Raw genomic sequence first — 21,923 nt, forward strand, 5'->3', positions numbered from 1 at the left:
TCCTCCAGGTGCGTTTGCACAAACGACCTGGGACTCAGTCACTCTCACCTGCTGGGCGACCCCCATGGTTCGTTTCCTGTTGGGCTTCCCCATAGGGACTTGTCTCTTCCATGCGGCTCTTTTCATCGGCTCTCCCTTTCTCTCCCTTTTCTCTTTCCCAGGATCGGTTGGGACTCCGCTGCCCGGAGTGAAGGTGCGCATCGCCACTGGAAGCTGGACCAAGGACGATTCTGCCTTCTGCATCCATGCTGAAGGAGACGAGATGGGCACAACGGTAATTCAGTGGGCCTGGAGGATCAAAGAGCGGAGAAGAAAACGCACCTTGAGGGCCAGTTGGTGCTTCCTTTCTATTAGCCATGTTGCCCCCTCTTGCTTCTGAGAGGGAAGAAGTGAGCTGAACCAGACATGCTTTGTGTGTTGAAGACACACCACACACCCCTGCTCCATTTTGAGCCTTTCCAGTCCAGTTCCCCAAGAGAGGGTAGGCCCCACTTTGCTCTCCTCCCCCATGCCTTGCTCTCCAACAAAAAGCCCCAGTTGCCTTCTAGCAAATGCTCTTTCTGCTTCGGTATTCCGTAAATCTTGGCGCTCGGTTCTTTGTCTTCCCGTGAGTCGCGTCAGTCAGAGAGGCAAGACTGCCCGTTGGTCACCCTTGGCTGGCCCATGAATGTCCCCGCTGCCCTTGCCAGTCGCTGATCCAATTATCCAGCTGATGCCCCTTTCCAGGGGGCTTCCCCACTTCCTGCCCAGGGAGGCGTGTCTGAACAGGCCCAGTAATCCTTTTATGGAGCAGGGCGATCGTCCACTTTTGTTCCTGCCCTTTCATGTAAGACGCGCCTCGCTTTCCTGGGGCATTTGAGTTGTAAGAAGGGTCTGGACCCCCCTATCTTGGAGGCAGCATTTACTCCTCCTTCCTCGCTCTCTGCCAGACTGACCCGGCTGGGCGCAAAATGCTCTTAATCTTTACTACGTAAATCGTTAACGCTTTATTTAAAGGGAGTTTTTCAGTTTGCAGGTCTTCAAGGCAGCTTACACCCCGGAATAAAATTATCCATAATAGTAATAATAATAATAAAGTCCACATCTGACTGAAAGCTAACGATCAAAGATTATTCAGCCTTCAGAAATAAGAGAAGATTAAAGTAGCAATAGAGATTACGGTATTATTGGCAGCCGGCAGGGGGAAAGAATAAAATAGTTTTGATGCACTGCCTAAAAGAGGAGGAAGGAGGAAGGAGGCCTCAGCTGGCTACTTTTGAGCTTGGGTGCCGCTGCAGAGAAGGTCCTCTGTTTGGCCCTGGCCTCCTCCGTCCCATGGACATCTATCCCGCCTCCCCCCCCCCCCCAATATTGGGGTTGGAGCTTCCTTCTCACTGCCTCCTCCCTGCCCCTGGTGGGACCAAAGAAAACTCTTTGTGTCGTCGTCGCGCCCCCCCCCCCCCCCGCCCGCCGTTCCAGCTTGGAAGCATTGGTGGAAGGTGGGTGCTCTCCTCCTTCTCCTTCTTCTTCTCCTCTTTCTCCTTCTTCTCCTTCCCCATCCCTGGCATTTTCATCTTGCTTTGTTCCTGGAGATGCATATTTCATAGGCTGAGCTTCCCAGCTGGCAGGATCCTGCAATCCCTGGAGCATCACAATTGTCTATTTTGTTTGTCTCTTTTGAACGCCACCCCCTCCCTCAAGGGAAGGGAAAATGCCCTCAAGTTTGGAGAGACAAACTCTTAGCCGCGACAGGCAGGCATTCTCAGTGGGAGTCCTGGTTGTGTACTGGCGGGCATTTCATTACGCAGCTGGCAGCATCCTCAGTGCTGTTTACGAAGAAGGCTACCTGCTCAGGTAATGAAATGTTTGCAAGCAAACAACCAGCTCAGAGAGTGTCAAGGACCCCACAGCTCAATCCCAAGTTACGCACATTGTCTTCTGCTGAGAGCTGGTTTTGCTCACTTGGTTGGTGGAACTGCTGGTTGGCCCACAGGAAGTTCTACACGCCGCTTTCCTTTTCAAAGAAGGCAGCAGAGGGAGGAAGTCTTCCTCTTCCTCCTCCTCCTCCTCCTCCTCCTCCTCACAACTGGCTACTGCCAACCTAAGCTAGCAACACCATGCTTGAGTTGAGCTGGCCTAAGATAAATTTCCATACAGTCATTTTGGAAACCATGCCGGTAGCCCACCACATTTTGGCCTTTGTTTGAGCTTCTCTGAAGCTTTGTTGGTACATTGTAGTGCATCCAGAAGAGCCGGTCAGAGGTTGTAAACAGCTTAACTAATTTTAAATGTGGAATGTCACTGCAGGTGGCAACATTTGCTGCTCTTGTCTGATCAAGAAAATGATAAGAGACCCAGACCTGATTAGGCAGAAGGAGGGAGGGAGGGAGGGAGGGAGGGAGGGAGGAAGGCTGAGCGTGAGTATTCTGCTCTTGTCTGCTTCAAGAAAGGCCGGGGAAAATCAGTCAGCTCTTTAAAACCGAATAGTGGTTCAAGTATAACCTCCAGAATTTCTGAATGGTTGCTGATCCCTCCCGAATTCCACACGGAAATGTTGAGGGGTTTCTTTTTGCAATTTTTGTATATTTGTCACGCTCTAAAACAAGGGGAAAGACTTGTTTTGGGGATTCTTCATGTGTTTTTTTGACAAAAAGAGGGTTGCCATCATAGCGAATGATTTCTGGTGCTTCCCCTGTGCAAATAGGAAACTTAGGTATGCAGAGATTTGCACACCCAGCCCCGTTTTTTAAACCTTCTGTCCTTCCGCTCTGCCGTCCCTCCCTTGTGCGCTTCTCCTTTCATTTCAACCTATGAAGCCTTCCAAAATGAAAAGTGAGCTGATTGCATTATTCCCGGCCTCCTTTATGAAAAGTCGCCATTGCGAAGCCAGGTGTGAAACGTGGCTCTTGCAGATGACAGCCTGGGCTGGGCTGGGCTGGGGGTGACTTTTGCCCCTCCTCCTCCTCTTGCTCCTTCTCATCTTTGTCTCCCCAGGGAGCCCCAATTCGGCCTCCTCTCTAGTTGTGGGGGCAGGAGGGGGGCAGAGGCAGCTTCCCTGCTGCAGGACACACCGCTTGGAGCAGAGATAATGCTGCTCGCTTGGAAAGGGAGCCGGGGGGGGGGGGGATTTTTAATTACAAGAGGGTCTGTGGGACCAGGTTGCCTAGGCAATGGGCAGTGTGCTGCTGAACGCTTCCCTCCCTGCAATAGGCAGCGATTAAAAGTTTATTTCTACCTGATGGTTGGTACCGTTTGGCAGCACGAGGGGCTCTTTGCTCTCATGGACAAATGACTGCAAGAGGCCCCGGGCACTTGCCTAGACAAAAGGAGTGGTGCGTTTTGGGCGAGGAAAGGAAAGGAAAGAGGAGAAAATGGATCTGCTTTTGCTTTTGGGAACAAGAACAACTTTCTAAAAAGGCTTTCTAGATTTCCTAGATCGACCCGGGAAGAACTGGCTTGAAGGAGAGCTAGTTGGTTGTCCCATGTGGCCAAGGCAGGCCAAGTCACCCGGCCTGGGTAGGAGGCTGGCAGGAGAGCTGTCCAAGAAGGCCAGAAGTGGTCTTATCAGGAACCCATTTCTGCCACCCTTCAGAGAGAGAGAGCTACAGTTTGCAGGCGCCCTCCCTCCCAGCCGAGAAGCAGTGTAAGGAACTCCGTAGGCTGAGCAAAAAGTGATAATTTAAAAAAGCAAAAACTGGAAAACTGGTAGAAGGAACAGAAAAGGGGTGTCCTGCATAACCCAGAATCCTCCCCATTTCTTCCTGGCAGGTGGGATGCATTCTGTGTGGGGAATGCCTTACCTTGACCCCTGTCTCCATATTAGGAGCACTTCAGAACACACCATTGGACCTTTGGGGTGCAGGAGATAAAATTCTTTGTCTCACTATGGATGGATGGGATGGAAGCAGGCCTGGACCTCTCTCTCTCTCTCTCCCTCCCTCTTTGCTGCTCAGTCTCAAGGCTGATAGTACACAGGGGCTGGGGGTTGCTGGTGGATGTGGGTAGACTATAACTCAGAGAATGCAGTGTGACCAATGTCATCTGGCAGTGTAAGCCAGGAGGGGGCACCAATTAAGAGCTCCCCACTGTGTGGTTTTTTTCCCCTCTCTGATTAAAAATTGTTTATTCAGATTTTTCTGATTTTTGTTCAGCAGATGGATTAATGGAATGATTCATTTATGCAGATAGAACAAGCAGAAGTGAGGGGCTTATTTTTTTCCCTGCTTAAACAACCCCCTCCCCCCACCTTCTTCTCTGCCAAGAGGAAACTTCCTAGTATTCCTTAAGTATCTTGATTCAGGTAATTATTTAATTGCAAATATAAACCAGCAGCGTAAACCCTTTGCATTTTTAACCAGCGCCAGGCGGCAGGGATGGTGGTCGCGATGGAGGAAAAATGCCTTTGTGGACGTGTGTCTTGAAAAATTAAATTTTATGGCTCTTCCTGCGTGCTGCCTGTTGGTGGAGGGAACAGCTGCAGTGTTTACAACCAGCTCCCTCTGGCCACATTAACGTCCTTACTTTGGGCTTCCTTTTGGCAGAGCATGTGGCTGGATGGCCACAAAAGCTGTCCAGGCTGAACTCTCCTCTGAAGCACAGGGCCATCCGAAGGGGGGCGGGAGAAAAGGCCCCTCCCTTAGCCCCTGTGGATTTATGGGGGGGGAGCTTTGCTAGCTCCCCCCAACACGGTCAGACACTCACTACTGCTGCCCTTGATAAACTCCCCCTGGAATTGGGAGGAGCCCTCCAGATCCTCCTCCGGCCTCATCCGGGAGGTTTTCCTGACAGCTATTCTAGTCATGTTGGGATTTTTTATTTTAAAAATGGGGTGGTTTTATCCTGTTTCAATTCTGCTTTTAATTGTTAAAACACCCAGAGGCAGGTTTATGAGATGGGGGGGGGGCATGTGCATTTATTAAATAAATGACTTATTGGTGGGTTGAGCTTCTTGGCTGAGGACGTAGCCCTTACACGTGGGGAGGGGGCTGAATTTGAGCCCTCCGTGGTTCTTGGGAACGATTAGAAATTCCCTGTAAAAAGCCCTGAGCCTTAGGGGCTAGGAGGGGGGGTGTCTCTCCTGTCCCTCAGTAGCCCCCTCACCAAGACCGCCTGCTAATAGAGAGGTAAAAAAAATGGAAGCATTGAAAATACCCATTTCATAACCAGCTGGATTTCTTCCTTTGGAGAATTTATTACAACCTTTTTTGATTTCCACGCACGGCAAATGTAATCTTATCTGGCGCAACGGCTGGCCCAGCTAGCTCAACTCACCGGATCTGTTTTGCGGCGGAAAGCTATCAAAGGCCGGCCTTCCAGGGCACAAGCCGCGCCTCGGTGTTAAAGTTGCTTGAACGCATTAAAGCAGCTAAAATGTGCATTAAAATATGGCATTTGGAGAATAGGATATCTATGCAATTAGCCATCTGATGCTTTCAGCAGCTGCTTGTAAGTTAGATCTGGTGCGTCAACGAAAGGAACCTTGGAGAGTTGGAGGAAGAGAGGAGAGGCAGCCCTCGGCTGAGGAAAGGAAAAACAGGCTTCAGACGTAGGAAGTGGCCCTGTGGGGTCTGCTGGTTTGCCATAGGTGAACAATCGGCCTCAAATATTTGCTGTGCCCCCCTCTGCCCTTCCCACCCCATCCCTGGGCATGCAAAGTATCCAAGGGAGTGCAGCTGCAATTGAACGAAGCCCTCTTAGGATGATGTTCCCTTTCTCTCTCTGTGTGTGTGTGTGTGTGTGTGTGTGTGTGTGTGTTTTACTGACTGCAAGCCAGCAATGTGACTGTGAACCCTTACGGGGTGGGGGGTGGGGGTTGGGCTGCTGCCAGGGAGCTGTTCTGGAGAAGCCCTGAGCGTCTGCCAGCAAAGGTAGCAAGGTATTTGAAGCTCTCCCAACTTCTTCATGGATGGAACGGAAACCCTCTCTCGCCTACCTGGCTGCACTGTCTCAGGGCTGCTGGCATTTTTGGCCCAGATTTTCAGCAGGAGATGGGGAAGAGCCAGGTTTCCTTGCTCTCCCCCTCCCTCGACGAACAGTAGTTGGAATGCAGCTCTGGGGAGCAAAACCAGAACTGGTCCAGAGAAGCCCAGATCTGCCCGGAGTCTGTGGCCAAACAGGTGGTGCTTTTTCCTTTCTTCTGTCTCCAGATTCTTCCAGACCTCGTCACAGAATGCAGGTATCTGGAAAGCTGCCTATTTTGGCAGGCCAGAGGCTTCTTCAGGGTTGCTATGTGTCCAGGACCATGACTGGGGGATGGGATTGGAAGACCCTGGGGCCGATTGGGCAGGTGACTGTCCTGTTTCCGCAGGTGACGCCAGGCTTCGATGCCAAAGAAGGGGAGCTCTTTGTGAAAGGACCCGCAGTGTTTCAGGAATATTGGAACAGACCTGCTGAGACCAAGGACGCCTTTACTCCGGATGGCTGGTTCAAGACAGGTACTTGCTGGGGATAAGAGTCTCAGGTCCAGTTAAAAACAATGTTTGTGAACTTCGCCAGCTGGAAGATGTGTGGACTTCCTCTCCCAGAATTCCCCAGGCAGCTTCCGGGAGTTGAAGTCCACCCATCTTTCAGGGGCCAAGGCTGAGATACGGCGAGTTCAGAGGTGATGGAATCCCCCTTCTCTGTGTGTCTGATCCACCCCCGGAGACCTTGTTCAATTAGACCTGCTATTGGACCGACCCCGTGTATTTATAGGGCTGCGGAGGGCAGTGGGGCTAAAAAAGCAGCAGCCCCACAAGTTGCTTTGTGGCTGAAGGTTGCGGAAATAGGCTGGATTTGCAGTTGGCCGCAACTCAGGAACAGCACGGAGCTGTTGCCTGCAATTTTGATAAACGGTTGGGTGGCTGGTGTTCCTAGTATGCAAATAACACTTGACCCCTTTTAACCAATTTAGTGTTTCAGTGATTCTGTCACAACAGTCTGATTCCCACTCATTGTTCACTTAAGGCAGGGGCCCGACTGAGTGCCTCATTTATTCTGATGGTTCCAGCCATCAGGCGGTAATGCACTCCAAAGGATGAGTCCATAGAAGGAGCCCTCTTGGGTTCAGCTATTCACACCCTGCTCCTGGCGCCTTTCCCGTCACGCGGAGGACTCCTGGGTCGCCCAAGGAGCCTGAATCGAGCGCAGTTCGGGGCGGGGAAAGAGAAGGTGCTTCACACTACCCCTCTCAGGGTTCCAAATAGCATCCAAAAGTGAATCAGAGTCCCAGGCAAAGGATTCCCCAAAGTTCCAGTTGATGAAGAGAGCCATGTTGGCGCATCTGGGAAACCCCGAAATCTGAAAGCTTCCCGGTTTTCCCCACCCAGGTGAAAGTTCAAGATCCTGCCCCTACCCCCACAAGCCCATCCCATGGTCCAATCTCCCACTGCCCTGCTGGAAGTTCCACTCATCCAGTTCCGGTCAGGTGCAGAGGTGAAAAGACAAAGGATGACCTTGGCTTTCTAGAAGGAATTTTGTTGTGGCTACATATCATCTAACTCCACACAATCCCCCCTCCCATTTTCCCACAATAGAAAATGCATAGCAGAATAACAGAAAATGTGGCAGGGCAAAGATCCGAAAGAAAAGATGGCTGCAGGCCTGAAAACCCTGGTATAATGCCATAATTTAACCATGGGGGACTTAGCTCAGGGGTCCCTAACCATCGGGCCACGGACTGTTTAAACTGGGCTAGGCGAGCGATGGGCAAGTGTGCCTGGGCTAAACTCCACCCGTGTGAGCAGAGTGCGCACGCACGCCACTTGCACGGATGGGGCTGTGCGTGTGTGTGCCATTCGGAGCCCCCCCTCCCCCTGCGCCGGGCCGCCAAGCTAGAAATGTTGGGGGCGGCTGACTTAGCTGCCTGGCTTTAGCACACGGGAGAGCCAGTTGTGAGAGAGACAAAGGCGAGTGAGTGCTGCATCCTACAACCATGAGGATGTGACCCTTGGCAGCTGCTGCTGGGGTTTGAGGGCTGGCAGGCTCTGCTTCCCAGGGGCTTCTGAAGGGCCACCGTGGGAAAGCAGGATAACAGACTTCGCTTCAGAATCACAGGCTAACCGAGTTGGAAGGGACCTTGGAGGTCTTCTAGTCCAACCCCCTGTTCAGGCAGAAAGCCCTATGCCATTTCAATCTCTTCTTAAACACCCCCAATGTTGGAGCACCCACATCTCTGGAGGAAGGTCGTTCCACTGCTAAATTGTTCCAGCAGCCACTCTTGTATCGTCTGCCCCACGGAAAAAAGAGAGCCCAGCGAGGGGGCCTTGGGAGGGCACGTGGCCTGTCAAAATCGCCTTTGGCTGCTTAAGCTTGTTGACCCCGACTTCCTCTTCGCCTTCCTCCCAGCCATGGTGGGCTGTCTGAATTAACGAGGAAGGGCGTCGCTCGCTCGCGTGTCCCCCTTTTGTTCAGCCTGGGCGTCATTAATCTTGTGAGAGGCGCTTGGGTACCTGATTAATTCCGCTCCTGTCCATCAGCCAGCCGGTGGTCGGGGTGGAGAGGGGATTCTTCTCGGAGCAGCCTCTGCCTGAATGGCCCCAGCTGGCCCAAGGAGCTCAGCGGCTAAGGTTCCCGGTTCGAATTGGCCTCCGCAGTAACTGGCTGAGGGGTCTTCCCATCCATCAGCCCCGGGGGAATAAGGGCGCTGGTCAGAGACGGCTGTCATTGGTGCGAGGCCTGTACGGGAATGTTCGGAAACCCCCAATGGCCTCCTGCTGTTTTGCCTCCACCCTGTTTAAGCTGCCTTGTATTTGCTCATTTTGATATTATCGCTAGCGGTATAGCTTAATAGCTGCAGCTGAGCAGGTTTTGCTTTTGGGTGAGGGTGGCGGCCGACTCAGATTCACAGGCAATCCCGGTTTTTTGTTTTTGTTTTTGGATAAATTTTTCAGAGCTGATCCTCCCGATAAATATTTGAGATGCAAAGGAATAGCATGCATTAATTATTGTAAAGAGATGTCTTTAGGAGAAAATGATTTTGGAATTCAGTTTAATTTCATTGTAATGTGCTGCAAACAGGAAAGGAGTCTGTGTGTTTAATTGGCTCTCCGGGGGGGGGGGGGGGGGTAAGGCCTGGAAGATGGCCTGCCTTTGTCACAGACCATTAGTGATACAGGCTGCATAATGAGAAACTACAATCAGCTCACAGCTGCTGGCTCCTATGGGAGAGGAGGATATTAAATGGAAATCAGCATAAATTAAGCTTAACCCTTTCCCCGGCCTGAGCTCACTTCTGAGTTAGACGCGGGGTGGGGGGGGAGGGGACGGAAAAGGATTCCTCCTCTAGGCAAATGGAAGGCTGGCCCAGTTTCCCCCCCATCCCCAAAGGCAGCACCCCGAGATGGGGAGGGAGACAAACGGCATTTTGATGGCTCTCCTCCACTCTCCTCATTACCACCTGCGACATTTTTTTCCTTTTGGTTTTTGGGGGGAATCCTCTGAAAAGATTAGGCAAGCAGCCCCTCCTTCTTCACAAGTGATGCCACTTGACCTAAGAGGGAAATGCAAATCTAAGGCTACACAGTTTGGCCTCCTCTGTGCAAGGACCCACTGTGCCTTTCTCTTCCCTCCCCCCCTTCCCTCCCCATCCGTCTCTGCAACAAGGCCGTTTCTGCGAAATGCGGGGCTGCCGGTCTCAAAGAGCCAAGGCAGCTGACCTCTGCTCTATGACCACAGAGGCTTCCCAGGCTCAAGCTAGCTAGATATGCTGTTGGTTGCAAAGAAGAAAGTGAGAAGAAATATGAACTGGAAGATACAATCAAAAAGAGGTTGATAGATCAGCTGTTCCCTCCCGCTTGTCCATGAACGTTTGGACGTTTTTTCAGCCTTCAGCGTCAAAATCTGCCTGACCTGGGAATCTCCGAATCCCAAGTTGCCAGCGTCCATCACTACAGGGATCTGGATGGCAATTCTGAACACAACCTCTAGATGGCAGAAAGGAAACAGAGGAAATCCTGACTTGCCCCTGCCACCTAGTGGCCCCTGGGAGCTCTACCAATGGAGTAAGGCTGCTCCTTGGCTCACTCCTGGCTATACCAAGCAGCCTTCCTTTTCCTCACTTAAAAAGACAAAAATCCTTGGTTCTCTAGAGAGTTTTGTGCTGGCCGTGTGCAGTCAGGCGTCTCAGGGAAATTCCTCCTCCTGAATGTGTTTTTATGAGCAGCAGCCAAATGATGCTACTAAGTAAGTAAGTTTCAAAGGCTGCATCTGAATGGGTTGATTGCCCTCCCAGCATTCCTGAAGAAGGCAAATGAGCTTAGCCTCAGCGAGGGCCTCTACTGATGGAGCTCTGCTGCGGCTGGAGAGAACAACCTCAGAACACACACACGCACACACACATACACACACCCTTGTGCCCCAGCAGACGAATGCAGGAGGGGAGGGGGGTCATGGCCTCCCTGGGCCCAGGTTGGTCGGATGGGCCTCTTCTAAGGGAGAGCTGGGAAGGGGAGAAACCGAACTGTGTGCGCAAGAGCCGAGCCAAGAGAGCTGAGGGGTGTTCAGATGCTTCTGTCGTGGGGGAAACCCCCCCCCCCCCGGTCCTCTTAGGCTAGTCTCAGATCTTAAATTAGAGTAAAATAAGGGCATCAGCAGGAATCGCCCACAGGCATGCGGGACAGAGAGTCCCGGGTTACTCAGGCAAGTAAGCCAAGTTACAAACAACCACTTTTGTGGCTGGTTTTCTTGACGCATTGCCTAAATAGCAGGCTGCTAAGAATCAGTGCAAGAAACCAACAGCCGCCTCCCGTCCCTCTTTGGAGGAATCCGCATTGGTGGCTTTGGTGTCCTTTCAAGAGTCCGGGTGGGAGGGTGGGCTTCCCCTGAACCCTCCCTGCGTCCTTCCTGCCCAGCAAAGGATTTCTCAGCAAGGAAGCCAAACGGGCTGAGTGGGCCGGAGAAGCATGCTGAGAGAGCCCCAATCCCCCCCCTGGGGAAAGGCCGAGGCCGTTGACGCTGCTAACACATCCAGGGAGTGTTTGGAGAGATTTATTTTCAATTACAGGTTGAAGCAGAGGCATGAAATAGGACCGGCTCTGAAAGGGGAGCATAAATCCTCGGAGCAAATCCATGTATATCAGCTCCATATAATAAGATTTTATTGATTGCGATATTGTATCTGTCAGAATAAAACTCCCCTAATGCCTGCGTCAAGGCTGGGAAGATCAAAAGCTCCTTTGGCAACAGAATCTGATGCAGGAATCAATGCGCTTTGATTAATATGTCATTAAGAAAGTCGAGTTATTTAACTTGCTCGAGGGGGGCTTTAAAAGGCACCGTTCTTTCCAAGTGCAGCAGCGCACGAGGGCCACTCTTTTGAGAGAAGAGCCACATTCTGCTTGTTAGCCTTTGGGCCCCGTTGCTTTCGGAAGCCCCGGACTCCTCGGAAGCCTCTGGGTGGAAGCAGGGGGTCTCTTCTGCTCTTCCCGGAAGGGGCGGCCACTTGGGGACGCCTGAGGCTGCTTTCCAGCACGTAAGTGGTCTGGAGTGCGGATGCCTCAATTCCAGTGGGATGTGCACAAATGTATAGGCATCCCGGGACGATGCAAACCATAAAAGGGACTTTCCAGCAGGAGGTTAAGAAGCTGCTCAGTGCTTCTTTAACGGGGGCTTCTCCTGGGTCCCCCGAGGGTCCCCCACTCCCTGCCTCACTCAGGAGCTGCAGGGCAACGTCCAAAGGACCTCAGGAGAAGAACCAGAACCCCTGAAAAGGTTGCAGCCTCCGGCCTCCGTTCAGCATGGAAAGCACAGGAGGAGAACCAGAGCAGGTCGATGGAAACGGTTGCCTGTCCCTTTGGACCCCTGGCAGTCCGGGGCTCAGGAGGTTCCCCTGCCTATGGAGGAGAGGCCACAACTGGCTTTTCCCCAGACGGGCTTGTTTAGTGCCCTTGGACTCGGGCACCCTGGGCACCTCACTCCAGCCAGCTTTGTTGTCGGTGCCTGATGGGACGTGCGGCCTCTTCTTGGCGAGAGTCCCTTTGCCAGTGCCGGCCTTCCCACGGATGCCAGCCGCTGCACAGGAGCGAAGCAGATGGCTCTGCGTGGTGCCCTCGCTGAGAATTGGCAGTAGCTTTCCCTGGCACCTTCCCAGTCTCGGGAGGAGCAGGTGTTTCCCCCTCCGAGGCGGGCCTTGGCTTTCCTTTGCGGGCGTTCACACCTGAGAGGGAAATGGCTCCTGCCTCTTCAGTGCCAGCTATAAATAGAAGCGGCTCTCATTAGAACCCTACCATGCATTTTCCCCTTGTTTGTTTACACCCTCTCTCCCAGCTGTAAATTTGATTAATACTATTTTTGTTCTTTAAAATGATTGCTTAATGATGTTCTCCTGCAAATGTTGCCTGTCGCTTGCCAGCAGGGCGGGTCCAACCCGAGAGAGGCGTAATCCCAGCGGAAGGCCTGGCCTGTCTGCACGGAGGGCCCCCGTCCTCCAGGTCAGGCTGTCCCAAAGGCAGCTGCTCTTGCTTAAAGGTTTCCCTTCCCACCCAGGAAACTCCTTTAGTCTGAAGAAGCCTTTGGGGGTTAGAAGGTTTTCAAGGAAGAAGCCCAGTTGCGTTTTGGGGCATTAGATCCATCTCCAACCCAGAACAACGCTGCCTGAGGAGGAGCCCCACTCCAGCTCCCCCGAACACCCTTCGGGGCTTAGGAACCTGGGCCTCCTTTGCCCCTTTTCTCTAGGCACCTGTCACTCAGGGGCTGTATGAGCCGCCTTCTCTCCGGGGATTTCACCTTTGGCCTCGAGGGGCAACTGGCAGAAACAGAAGGACAGTGAGGGAAACGGCCGGAGGGCTGGAATTCAGCCCCAGTTTCCCAGCCCCTGCGTAGCTCTGGCCCAAAGCGAGGTGACTGCCCCTCATTGGCCACCCAAGATTTGATGCACCAGCAAATGCAGGCTTGGCTTTGGATGATGGGCTATCTTACTTTCCCGAGAGCCAGCCAGATCCCACTCCTCTTCGCGGTCCTTCATCCTCCGCAGTTCCCCTACGCGGCTGCACCTTTCTGCATTTTGCGTACCCCGTCGGATTATCTTCCTACCTTCTGTTTTGTTTTCCCACCCTGAATGCGCACACCAAAGGCCCCCCGCCCACCGGGCTGTGAGGAGGGTCTCTGGTCAGCTGCAGAGCTCCTCTCTTATGGGGAGGGGGAATGAAAAGGGGATGAGGCCGGGGATGAAAGCAAGTGGCAGGAATTCTCCGGCAATCATCTTCAGCCCAGCTTCCTGGGCAGTCACCCAGGTCATACCCCGTGGCATCCTCTTGCGAGTCCAGGGATGCCATGGGACTAGTGGGCAGCCACACCCTGCCTACACCTGCAGTGACCCACAAGGGCTCTGGGGACACCTGGAACAGGATGGTCTGGATGAGTTGAGATCCCCTCCCCTCTGGGGGGTACCTGCTTTCCCCCCAACCTGAGTGAGCAACTGAACTGGGAGCTCCCTCTCCTCGAGACCATTCTTCGCCCCCGCCCCCCCGCCCCCCTCGGTGTGTAATAAGCACATTCCCCCCCGTCCATCGGGCTCCCTGTATCAATCTTGTTTAATAGACTGGAAAGCTTAATGCGCGCTGGTGGGTCATGGGGAGCATCGGGGTGATAGATTGCGCCTTCCCGGAGTCGAGCACCGTTGATGTATAATGAAATATTTATGATTTATTCCAGCTAATAAACTGGAATGAAGTGTGTGATATATGTGAGCAGATGAGGAACTATGGATGCCGTTTTCGTTTGGGGAGGAGGTTGATGTCCGTAACACACACGCACTCATTGCAAACCTCCCATGCCACAGGCTCTGCCTTTCGCGCGTGGGTGGTGGGGACAGCCCTCCCCCCCCCCATTAATCTCCCTCCCTCTAATTGTTTGCGCTCCTTCCCCCCCCACCCCCGCCCCTCTTCCCCCCCCCCAATGGAAATCTCCCTTCCGAGAGAGAGCCATTCATCCGGCAGCCTTCGCTCTGGGGGGCTTGGAGAAGCCGGCCACTGGGACAATTTCCTGGGATTTTGGACAGAGGGATCAGGAAAAGGATCTGAAAAACGTTTCCCCCTGGAGCCCCCAGGAGGTTGAGCGACACCCTCTTCCTCCCTGGCCCCGTTGCTGGCCATCCAGGAAAGACGTGCTGTGTGCCTCTGCCTGATGCCACAGGGGGTTTTAGGGACGTGTTCTGCACCCATTGAGGAGCCCCCCTGGCCGGCTTCACCAGCTGATCCCAGCCTGCCTTTCCCCAGTCCTTGCCCCGTCCCTCCGATGAAGCCCCAAGAGTTCTTGCAGCCGTGGCTTGCTTCAGAGAAGAGCTTCGGGGGCGAGAGGTCCTCTCAGGGTCAGAGATGCTGGTGCTCCTTCCAACCAAGGAGATCTGAAAGTGGCTGACCCAATGTCTCCACCTTGGGGCTCCATGCCCGGCAAGGACCTCTTAGCTCCGGCAGCCAGCAGGCTGTTGCTGGAGCCCCTCCCCAGAATCCGTGCCCTTCTTTCCTCTCCCCAGGTGACACGGCCATGTACCAGGAAGGCGCCTACTGGATCAGGGGACGGACCTCGGTGGACATCATCAAAAGCGGAGGGTACAAGATCAGCGCCCTGGAAGTGGAGCGCCACCTGCTGGCCCACCCTAGCATTGCAGGTGCTGTCTGTGCGCTGCCATTTTGCTGTTGATTAATGGAGGGCTAATTATGTACACGGCATTTTACCAAGAAGCTGCGAAATTTGGTCTTCTTTCTACCGTTCCCATTCTCCAAGGCAGAAAGGTGAAGTGATCTCTTTCAAATGCCAGGAAGGGATTACTTTAAGAGGTCACAAAGTTAAACAAAGACCGGACGGATGAGTGAAAGTGCTACTTGCATGAAGGCCTCAGGGCCAATGAAATCAGCTCCTAAGATTAGTTGAGCCAACCCATTGAATAACTTGAATAAGTCAGTGCCTGGGAATCTGTAGGAACAGAGTCCGTCTTCTCTCCTCCTGCAGATGTTGCCGTGATCGGTGCCCCCGACATTGTCTGGGGTCAGAAGGTCAGCGCTGTGGTAGAACTCCACGAGAGCCAGGAATTGTCTCTGCAGACCCTCAAGAAATGGGCCAGGTAAGTTGGAGCGCCAGAAGCAGAACCCAGAGGTTTCTCCCGGGCCTTCCCTTTTCTTTGAGGCTGCCCTGGAGGGGAGGGGCGTCCCTGGAGGTGGGGGGTTGTGGCAGCCTCTTTGCTGACCCAGAGGCTCTTCTGTGCCCAGGGAGAGCATGCCCTCCTACACCATCCCTTCGGAGCTGCTCCTGGTGGAGGAAATTCCCCGCAACCATATGGGCAAGGTGGATAAGAAGCAGCTCCTCAAACAATTCTACGGTGCCTTGTGAAAGCCTCTGCCTCTGCCCGGTGGAACAAGGCTCCCTGTGGCCCAAGAACAGCACTGGACACCAGGCCTTCAAAACCGGACTCTGATCCTTGGCGGCGGACTTGCCTTTACTCGCCACCCGGAAGACCGAAGAGGACCTGAGGTTTCAGGCTTTGCGCTGCTCTGCCTCCTCCTACGCTGGCCTACCAAAGACATGGGGGGTGGGAGGTGGGGGAGAGGCCCTGGCCAGGCCTGTGGGAGGTCCATGGACAGAAGCCACAGCCTCCCTTGCAAGGCCTTCCCTTGGCCGAGCCAGAGTGCAGGAAGGCCAAGAATACCGTCCGAGCACAGGCGCCTCCTCCTCCTCCTCCTCCTCCTCCTCCTCCTCCTCCTCCTCCGCTGCTCTTACAAAGGATGGGAGGACACGGGGCCCATCCTCCCCTTCCCTCGGGAGGATGGAAATCCCCTCCCCCAGGCGCACCTGCGGAGCCAAGGGATCCGATGCGGAGTTTGTTGTGTGTGTCCAAGAGCGAAGCGGGTGAGGACTGAATTCATGTCTGTTCGTATCATCTCACCCCCCTTTCCATGCTCTTCTGCACCACTCTGGCTTTTTAGAAATCCACCTTAAACTTATACGTACATTTCTGTTCCCAAACGCATTTCTCACTAAGCTGGGATGGTCCCTGAGCAATAATCCTCCTTTCCGGTTAGCTGGAGAGGTTTGTGGGTTCTTTGCAGCTGCCACGCCCCTTCCGCTTTCTGTGGGTTGCCTGATCAGGCACCGTGACCCCCCCTGCTTTCCTTGGAGCCCCCCCCCCCCCGACAAGGCCTCGGGGAGCAACTTTGCAGCCAAAGGGGGGGGGGATTCCGAGGGTCACGGCAGGTGTGAAGCTCAGGGGACTTGGTTTCCGTTTCTCACTCGGCATCAACCGCTGAGGCCAGAGGAGACGCTGGGGCTTTTGCACATTCATTCAGTATCCTGGGGGGGGGGGGGGTGGCTTCTCCCCACCAGCATTCCTCTCTTTTTCTTCCCCACATTCTCTTTCTGAAGATTCCCCCCCCTCAAAAAAAATTTTTTATGGTGCAGTAAAAGGGTCCTTCATTAGAGGAATTTAATCTCAGCACAGGGACAGTTAATAATCCTCCGTAAATTGCAGATTGCGATCTGTCCTTTTGCATGCTTCAGCACTGCCTCCTCCTCCTCCTCCTGGGCTACAGAGGCAGCGACTGTTAGGGAAGGGCAAATAAAGGGCCACTTTCCTTAACAAGGCAGGCGCAGCCTCTTCTCTCTCCCCCTCCCTCCCTCCCCCAGAGGGGGCTTCCCAGGGAGAATTCCTGGGACCTTCCCAGCCAACTGTGGATGGGTGGATGCCATCCTTTGACCTGTGCTGGCCGGGAGGAGTGGCGGCAGCAGACGTCTTTCTCATGGCGGGGGGGGGGGGTGTCCCCTGGGAGACTTCAGGCCAGGGAAGGCTGCAGCTGACCCTCCTCTCTCCTGCAGCCCAGAGCTCAGCTGGGCAGCCACTGGCCGCTCTCCTGTCGGCTTCTACCTGGCCATCTGGGCTCAGCCAGGCATAACGGAGGAGGCCGAGAAAGGCCGTTTATCTCCTTTGCCTCTCTAGACGCTTCGTCTGGGCAGTGACAGCCCACCAGCAGCCCTCAAAGCTCTTTCCTTGGCACCCTCGGCCTCAACATCTGTGCTAGAGAGGCGGTGACAGTTCTACGTTTAAAAATAGATATTCCCAGGGTGCCTATTTTTTGAAAATCTGGAGCTGGAAGGGAAGCTCCGCCTCTATCCCCAAACTCAATCCGCCTCCCTCTCCCTGGTCCTGCACCCGTCCTCCACCTAACGCCCGGCAGGTGTGCTGGAGGCAGGCAAGGAGTTGTGGGAGTCCGGTGGGTCTGGGGGACATCCTTGAACTTACCCCTGAAAAGGGGAGGAAATTCAGCATCTCCCTTCTCTCCGCCCCACAAATCATCAGGGGGGGGGGGATGGCAGGAAAGGGGCTTGCACATGCTGCCCCTCCCCCAAGTGGGAAGGATGGAGGCATCCCCCTTTGTTAAAACATCAGCACACCGTAAATTTCTTCACTTACCGTATAGATCAATATCAAATTATCATGTCTCACATTCATAACTCTTAAGGCAGCCACAATGGGGGGGGGGGGGGACAAGGTCACGGGAGAAGAAATAGCAGCCGTGCACTCCCTGATCCATCACTCCCGACAAGCCCGGCTCTCCTGCACCCGGCACTGACAAGATCATTAATAAAGCCCCACCAGGGCCCGATCGATGGGCCTGATGGATGAGCGCAGGTAGCAGAGGCAGGGAAACAGCTGCCTGTCACGCCTGGCTGAGGAATGGAGTCAGTCGGGGGGGGGGGGACTCTGCCAGCAGCCCTGGGGGCCAGGCGGGAACGTTTGACTTCGGCCCTGGAGCCCCTGCCTGACGGGTCCCTGGAGAGCCTGAAGGGCACTGCCTGCCGGGCCAGGCCAAGACACTCTGTGGCCCAGAATCCACTTCTCCCAGGGACCAACCAGCTGGCAGGAAGGAGGAGACCCATGCCCCCCCCCCTTTCCCCTGCAACTGATCTGGGTTGCCCCAACTCTCAGCCTTGAGCAAGCGGGATGCCCTCCGTGGAGGTGAGAGCCACCTGAGAACACCAGGGCCCTTGGTATCCAGGTATACCTCAGATAGACCAGGATACTGACGGAGCCTCTGCCCAGGTGCCCAGGTGGGCCTTGGGCAGCCTTGGTTGACGTAGGGCTGGGCCCCACCCGTGGCCCCAGCCTCCTCTGCCCTTTAAGTCACCAGGGAATGGATTTGCTTGGGCAAAGCATGTGGCACAACTACAGCTGTGATGTTGTGTTTATCCAGCTAGGAGGTTGGTGTGTTGTGAAGCCCCCACTGAGAGTGAAGACATTAGCTAATGTGAGCAGCCTGGGAGGGAGGGGGGTTTCCTGCATGCAAATCCACCCTGTGCCTTACCCAATATTGCCCCCTTGGAGGAGGGGGCAGCTTGGGAGTGGGGCTGCGCTGACCACTAGGCTTTGGGCCTTCCTGCCTGACAGTTGGCCTGGGGGGGACGGGGGGGGGCTGGTTGCTTTTCTGTTCCTGTTATCAAAGTTACGTTTGCATCACTTTAACACAGGCGCAAATGCCCCCCCAGAGGCCGCCAGGAAAAACAGATGGAGAGGGGGACCTGGGAAGTTGCAGAAAATCCCCGCTGGGATCCTAGCTGCTTTTCTCTTGTTGTGGCTCCACTCACAGCGAGGACACCTGCGGGGGCTGGAGGGGGCTTCTCTGGGGCCAGTGGGGAGTCCTGGGGGGGGCTCTGTGGGGCAGGAAGGCCAACTGAATCCAGGCACGAAATCTCTCCTACAGACTCTGCCATGGATTGAAGGGAGGTGGGATGGCAGCCCCCCCCCCCCCGGCCATCACCATCGACTGGAGGGGGGACATCAAAGTTGCCCAGCTGACAGAGCAAGGAACAGAGGGGGTGGGGGTGAGCACTCCTGCCCTGGCCATGGTGGGCTTCTCTAGGGGGGAGAGCTCTGGCTTCCTCAGGGGGGCTGCTTGGAAGGACACCTTGGGAATAGCAGGAATCCCCCCCCCCCCACAAGCACCAGCCCAGGCCTGATCTGCAGAGTTGTCGGAGGCCCTGAGGCAGCCGAATTAGGAATCAGAATTGGGAATGATTTGGGGGTGGGGGAGTGAAGAGTCATTGGGTGTGATCCTGTCCCCATTCCCCCCCCCCCCCGGCACCTTCAGCCAGGCAACAACCAGCCCCCCCCCCCAGGTGAGAGGGGTCCCCAGCTGTCTCCTGCCCCGCTGGGCTCTTAGGCTTCTTTCCAGCTCCCTGTGCCCCCCCCCCAGCTAGCTGCTCTTTGCCTGCAGGGGGAGGGAGTGCTTCCTGCCCCTCCCATGCTCCTGCTCCCCCAGGGCTGGGCAATGTCCCACTCTTTATGGATGACATTATCTTTTATTGCGGAATAAAATGCTAAGCTTCGCTGCCCTTTATTGCTGCATCCCACAGCAGGGCTGCTGTCTGCCAAGAAAAACCGAGGGGGTGCAGAGGGGATGGGTGCAGCCTCTTCCCCCCCCCCTGGTTCTGCTGGAGGGCGGAGGAGGGGCCCAAGCCAAGTCCCCCCTCCACCCAACCTCTGTTCTTGTCCAGGTGGACTTTGCCAACTGGTGCCCACCAGGGAGGCCTCTGGGCACCTCTGCCTTTCAGGGGGCTTCCCTGGCCAAGCCCATCTCTTCGCTGTTGTAACAACACAACACAACACCCCTCTCCTTCCCTCCAAGCCCTCTGAAGCAAAGGGCACAATTGCACCTGTGTGTGTACACATCTATCCCCTCCCCGCTGACTGGCAAATCCTCCTTTAACGCTGATGGAAGTGACATGCTCCAGCTTCTGGCTTTCAGGACCGGCTGGAGGGAAGGAGCCGGCCGGCCGAGAGGCTCTCCCCAGCAACAGCCAGAGGCCCCGGCAGGAAAACACACTGGGCTCCCATCACCCCCCACCCCCGTCAAGGAGGATTCCCCCTCCATCCCTCAAGTGCCCAGCCTGAGCCCCTCCACCCAGAGTGCCAATGGCAGGGAGCATCTACTGGCTGACCCCCTGCCACACTGCATTAGGGTCAGGCAGAGAGCGGCCGACAAGGGGCTGCCAGGCAGAAAGCCCCTCCCTCTCCAGCCCCACCAATTGAATATCTTGCAGACCACCAAAGCAGGGGATCAGGCGCTCCTGGGCAGGTTCAAGCCAGGTGCATCCAAGCCCCCCAAAGGGTCACTCAGGCGTATGGAACCCAGGGCCGAGACTGTGAAGAACAAAAGGCAGCTTGGCACCAGGAAGCCCACCCTTTGCCCCCTCACCAGGCAGAAGATGGCGCCTGGCTGGCTTTCCGGCTCCAAGGCCAGAATTGGGACCTTCGGAGGATGCCTGAGGGCCGTAGGGGTGCAAGAGCCCCCTTTGCTCCCTCCAGGACCAGCAGAGGAAGGGGCTGGATGGGCAGAAGTCTATGGAATTATTTCTGAGGCAGAGAAAGGGGCGTATAATTCTCTCTCCCTCGCTGTGGCTCAGGGGCTCCATGAAGCCGATTGGCAGGAAATGCGAGGTGGCCAAAAGGAGGATTCTTCCTTGTGTCGTTGCTGAAGGCAACCTCCCGTTTGGTGAAGTGGCCCCCGGGGCCTCAGGGAAGAGCCTTGGAATGAAAGGGGGCTGGAAAGGCAGTCGGGATTTGAGGCGTGGCTGTCCGTCTGTCTGCACGGAGACCTTTCTGCCTGGCGATGCCCCACGTGGCCTTTCCAACGGAGCCTCCAGGACGGGGGAGAGCTCGGCCCTCTCTGGGCCGGGGAGCTTTGTGGAGGCCCCAGTGGCAGCCCTCCCCATATGCCTCCTGTCCGCCCAAGTCTCTTCTTGCACTTCAGACTCTCGTCAAGGCCAGGCGCTGATGTGGGGCGACAGGGCAGAGTGGCCAGGAGCCGCGCAGGACAGATGAGTGGTTCCAGGAGACGGTATCCGAAGCGACAGCCGGAGTCAGCCAGTGGCCTTGGAAGGCTGCCTTAGTCACCCTCCCTCACGGGGGCACATGCATGTGGATGCCACGAGATCCTAAAGGAGCCCCTTGGTCCCCCTGGGCCCTTCTGGGTCCCAAGGCCAGGTAGCCAGAGGTGAACGACAGAGGAATGTCTCCACACAATCTGAACGTTTCTGCCTGAATCCCTTCCCCTTTAAGGAGGACAGGCTGGGTGAGAGCTACTACTTAACAGAATAACCCAGTTGGAAGGGACCTTGGAGGTCCTCTAGTCCAACCTCCTGCTTAGGCAGGAACCCCAACAACTTCAGACAAATGCTTGTCCAATCTCTTCTTAAAAACCTCCACTGATGGAGCATTCACAAGTTCTGGAAGTTCCCCTGATTAATTCTTCTAACTGTCAGGAAATTCCTCCTCTGTTCTAAGTTGCTTCTCTCCTTGATTAGTTTCCACCCATTGCTCCTTGTCCTTCCCTCAGGTGCCTTGGAGAATAGCTTGACTCCCTCTCCTTTGGGGCAACCCCTGAGATATTGGAAGGGTGCTTTCACTTGGCTTCCTGGATCAGATCTGGGCACCCGAAGGTGCTCCTCCAGCAACGTCAGCTGGGACTGGGACGTGAGAAAGAAGAAAGCCCGGAGGAGGCCCTGGCAGATCCCTCCCCCCATGGCTCCCAAGAAAGCTGCAGGAGGAATCCCCTCTGTGGGGAGGCCCCTCCCCCCTCCATGCCAGGAAAGGCAAAGGGGCTTCTCTGCTCTTTGCCAGTGCTGGGGCTCCCCCTGCTGGCCACCGAGCAGCATTACCCGTTCCACGCGTGCATCCCAAGGGCAGCCGATGCTCCTTTGTGGGGCCCGAAGCTCTGAAGTGGAAGGGCCCCGCGAGTCAGAGGAGCCGGCCCGGAGGCTGCCTTCGTGGCCCTTCCGATCCTGAGGCCGCTCCTGTGTTCCCAAGCTGGCCAGGCACTCTGCGGATGGGAGTCTGGCCTTGGAAGGACTTGGAAGAGAAGCCAAGAAGGGCTGCCAACACAGCTGGCTCCCTCCATGGGAAGAGGCCTCTGGCTGTCCGGGGGCAGGAGCCCCCATGCCCAGCTGGTGCTCCAGCTGTGCCAGGTCTCTCTCTCTCACAC

At 55.2% G+C, this 21,923-nt stretch overlaps 1 protein-coding gene across 6 annotated transcripts in view; it reads left to right on the forward strand.

Moving 5' to 3' along the window:
- ACSF3 (acyl-CoA synthetase family member 3) overlaps window positions 1-15,970 on the forward strand; it is a 28,268-nt gene extending 12,298 nt beyond the window's left edge. For all 6 annotated transcript variants that reach the window (XM_081963540.1, XM_081963544.1, XM_081963543.1 and 3 more), the window contains 5 exons: window positions 162-274; window positions 6,287-6,413; window positions 14,429-14,563; window positions 14,905-15,016; window positions 15,162-15,970. In XM_081963540.1, coding sequence (XP_081819666.1) covers window positions 162-274; window positions 6,287-6,413; window positions 14,429-14,563; window positions 14,905-15,016; window positions 15,162-15,282 — 608 coding nt within the window. In that variant the 3' untranslated portion in view covers window positions 15,283-15,970. The remainder of the gene's footprint in view (window positions 1-161; window positions 275-6,286; window positions 6,414-14,428; window positions 14,564-14,904; window positions 15,017-15,161) is intronic.
- The last annotated feature ends 5,953 nt before the right edge of the window (window positions 15,971-21,923 follow it).

Source organism: Natrix helvetica (genome assembly GCF_964273705.1).
Source record: "Natrix helvetica genome assembly, chromosome: 10".
Lineage (NCBI taxonomy): Eukaryota > Metazoa > Chordata > Lepidosauria > Squamata > Natricidae > Natrix > Natrix helvetica.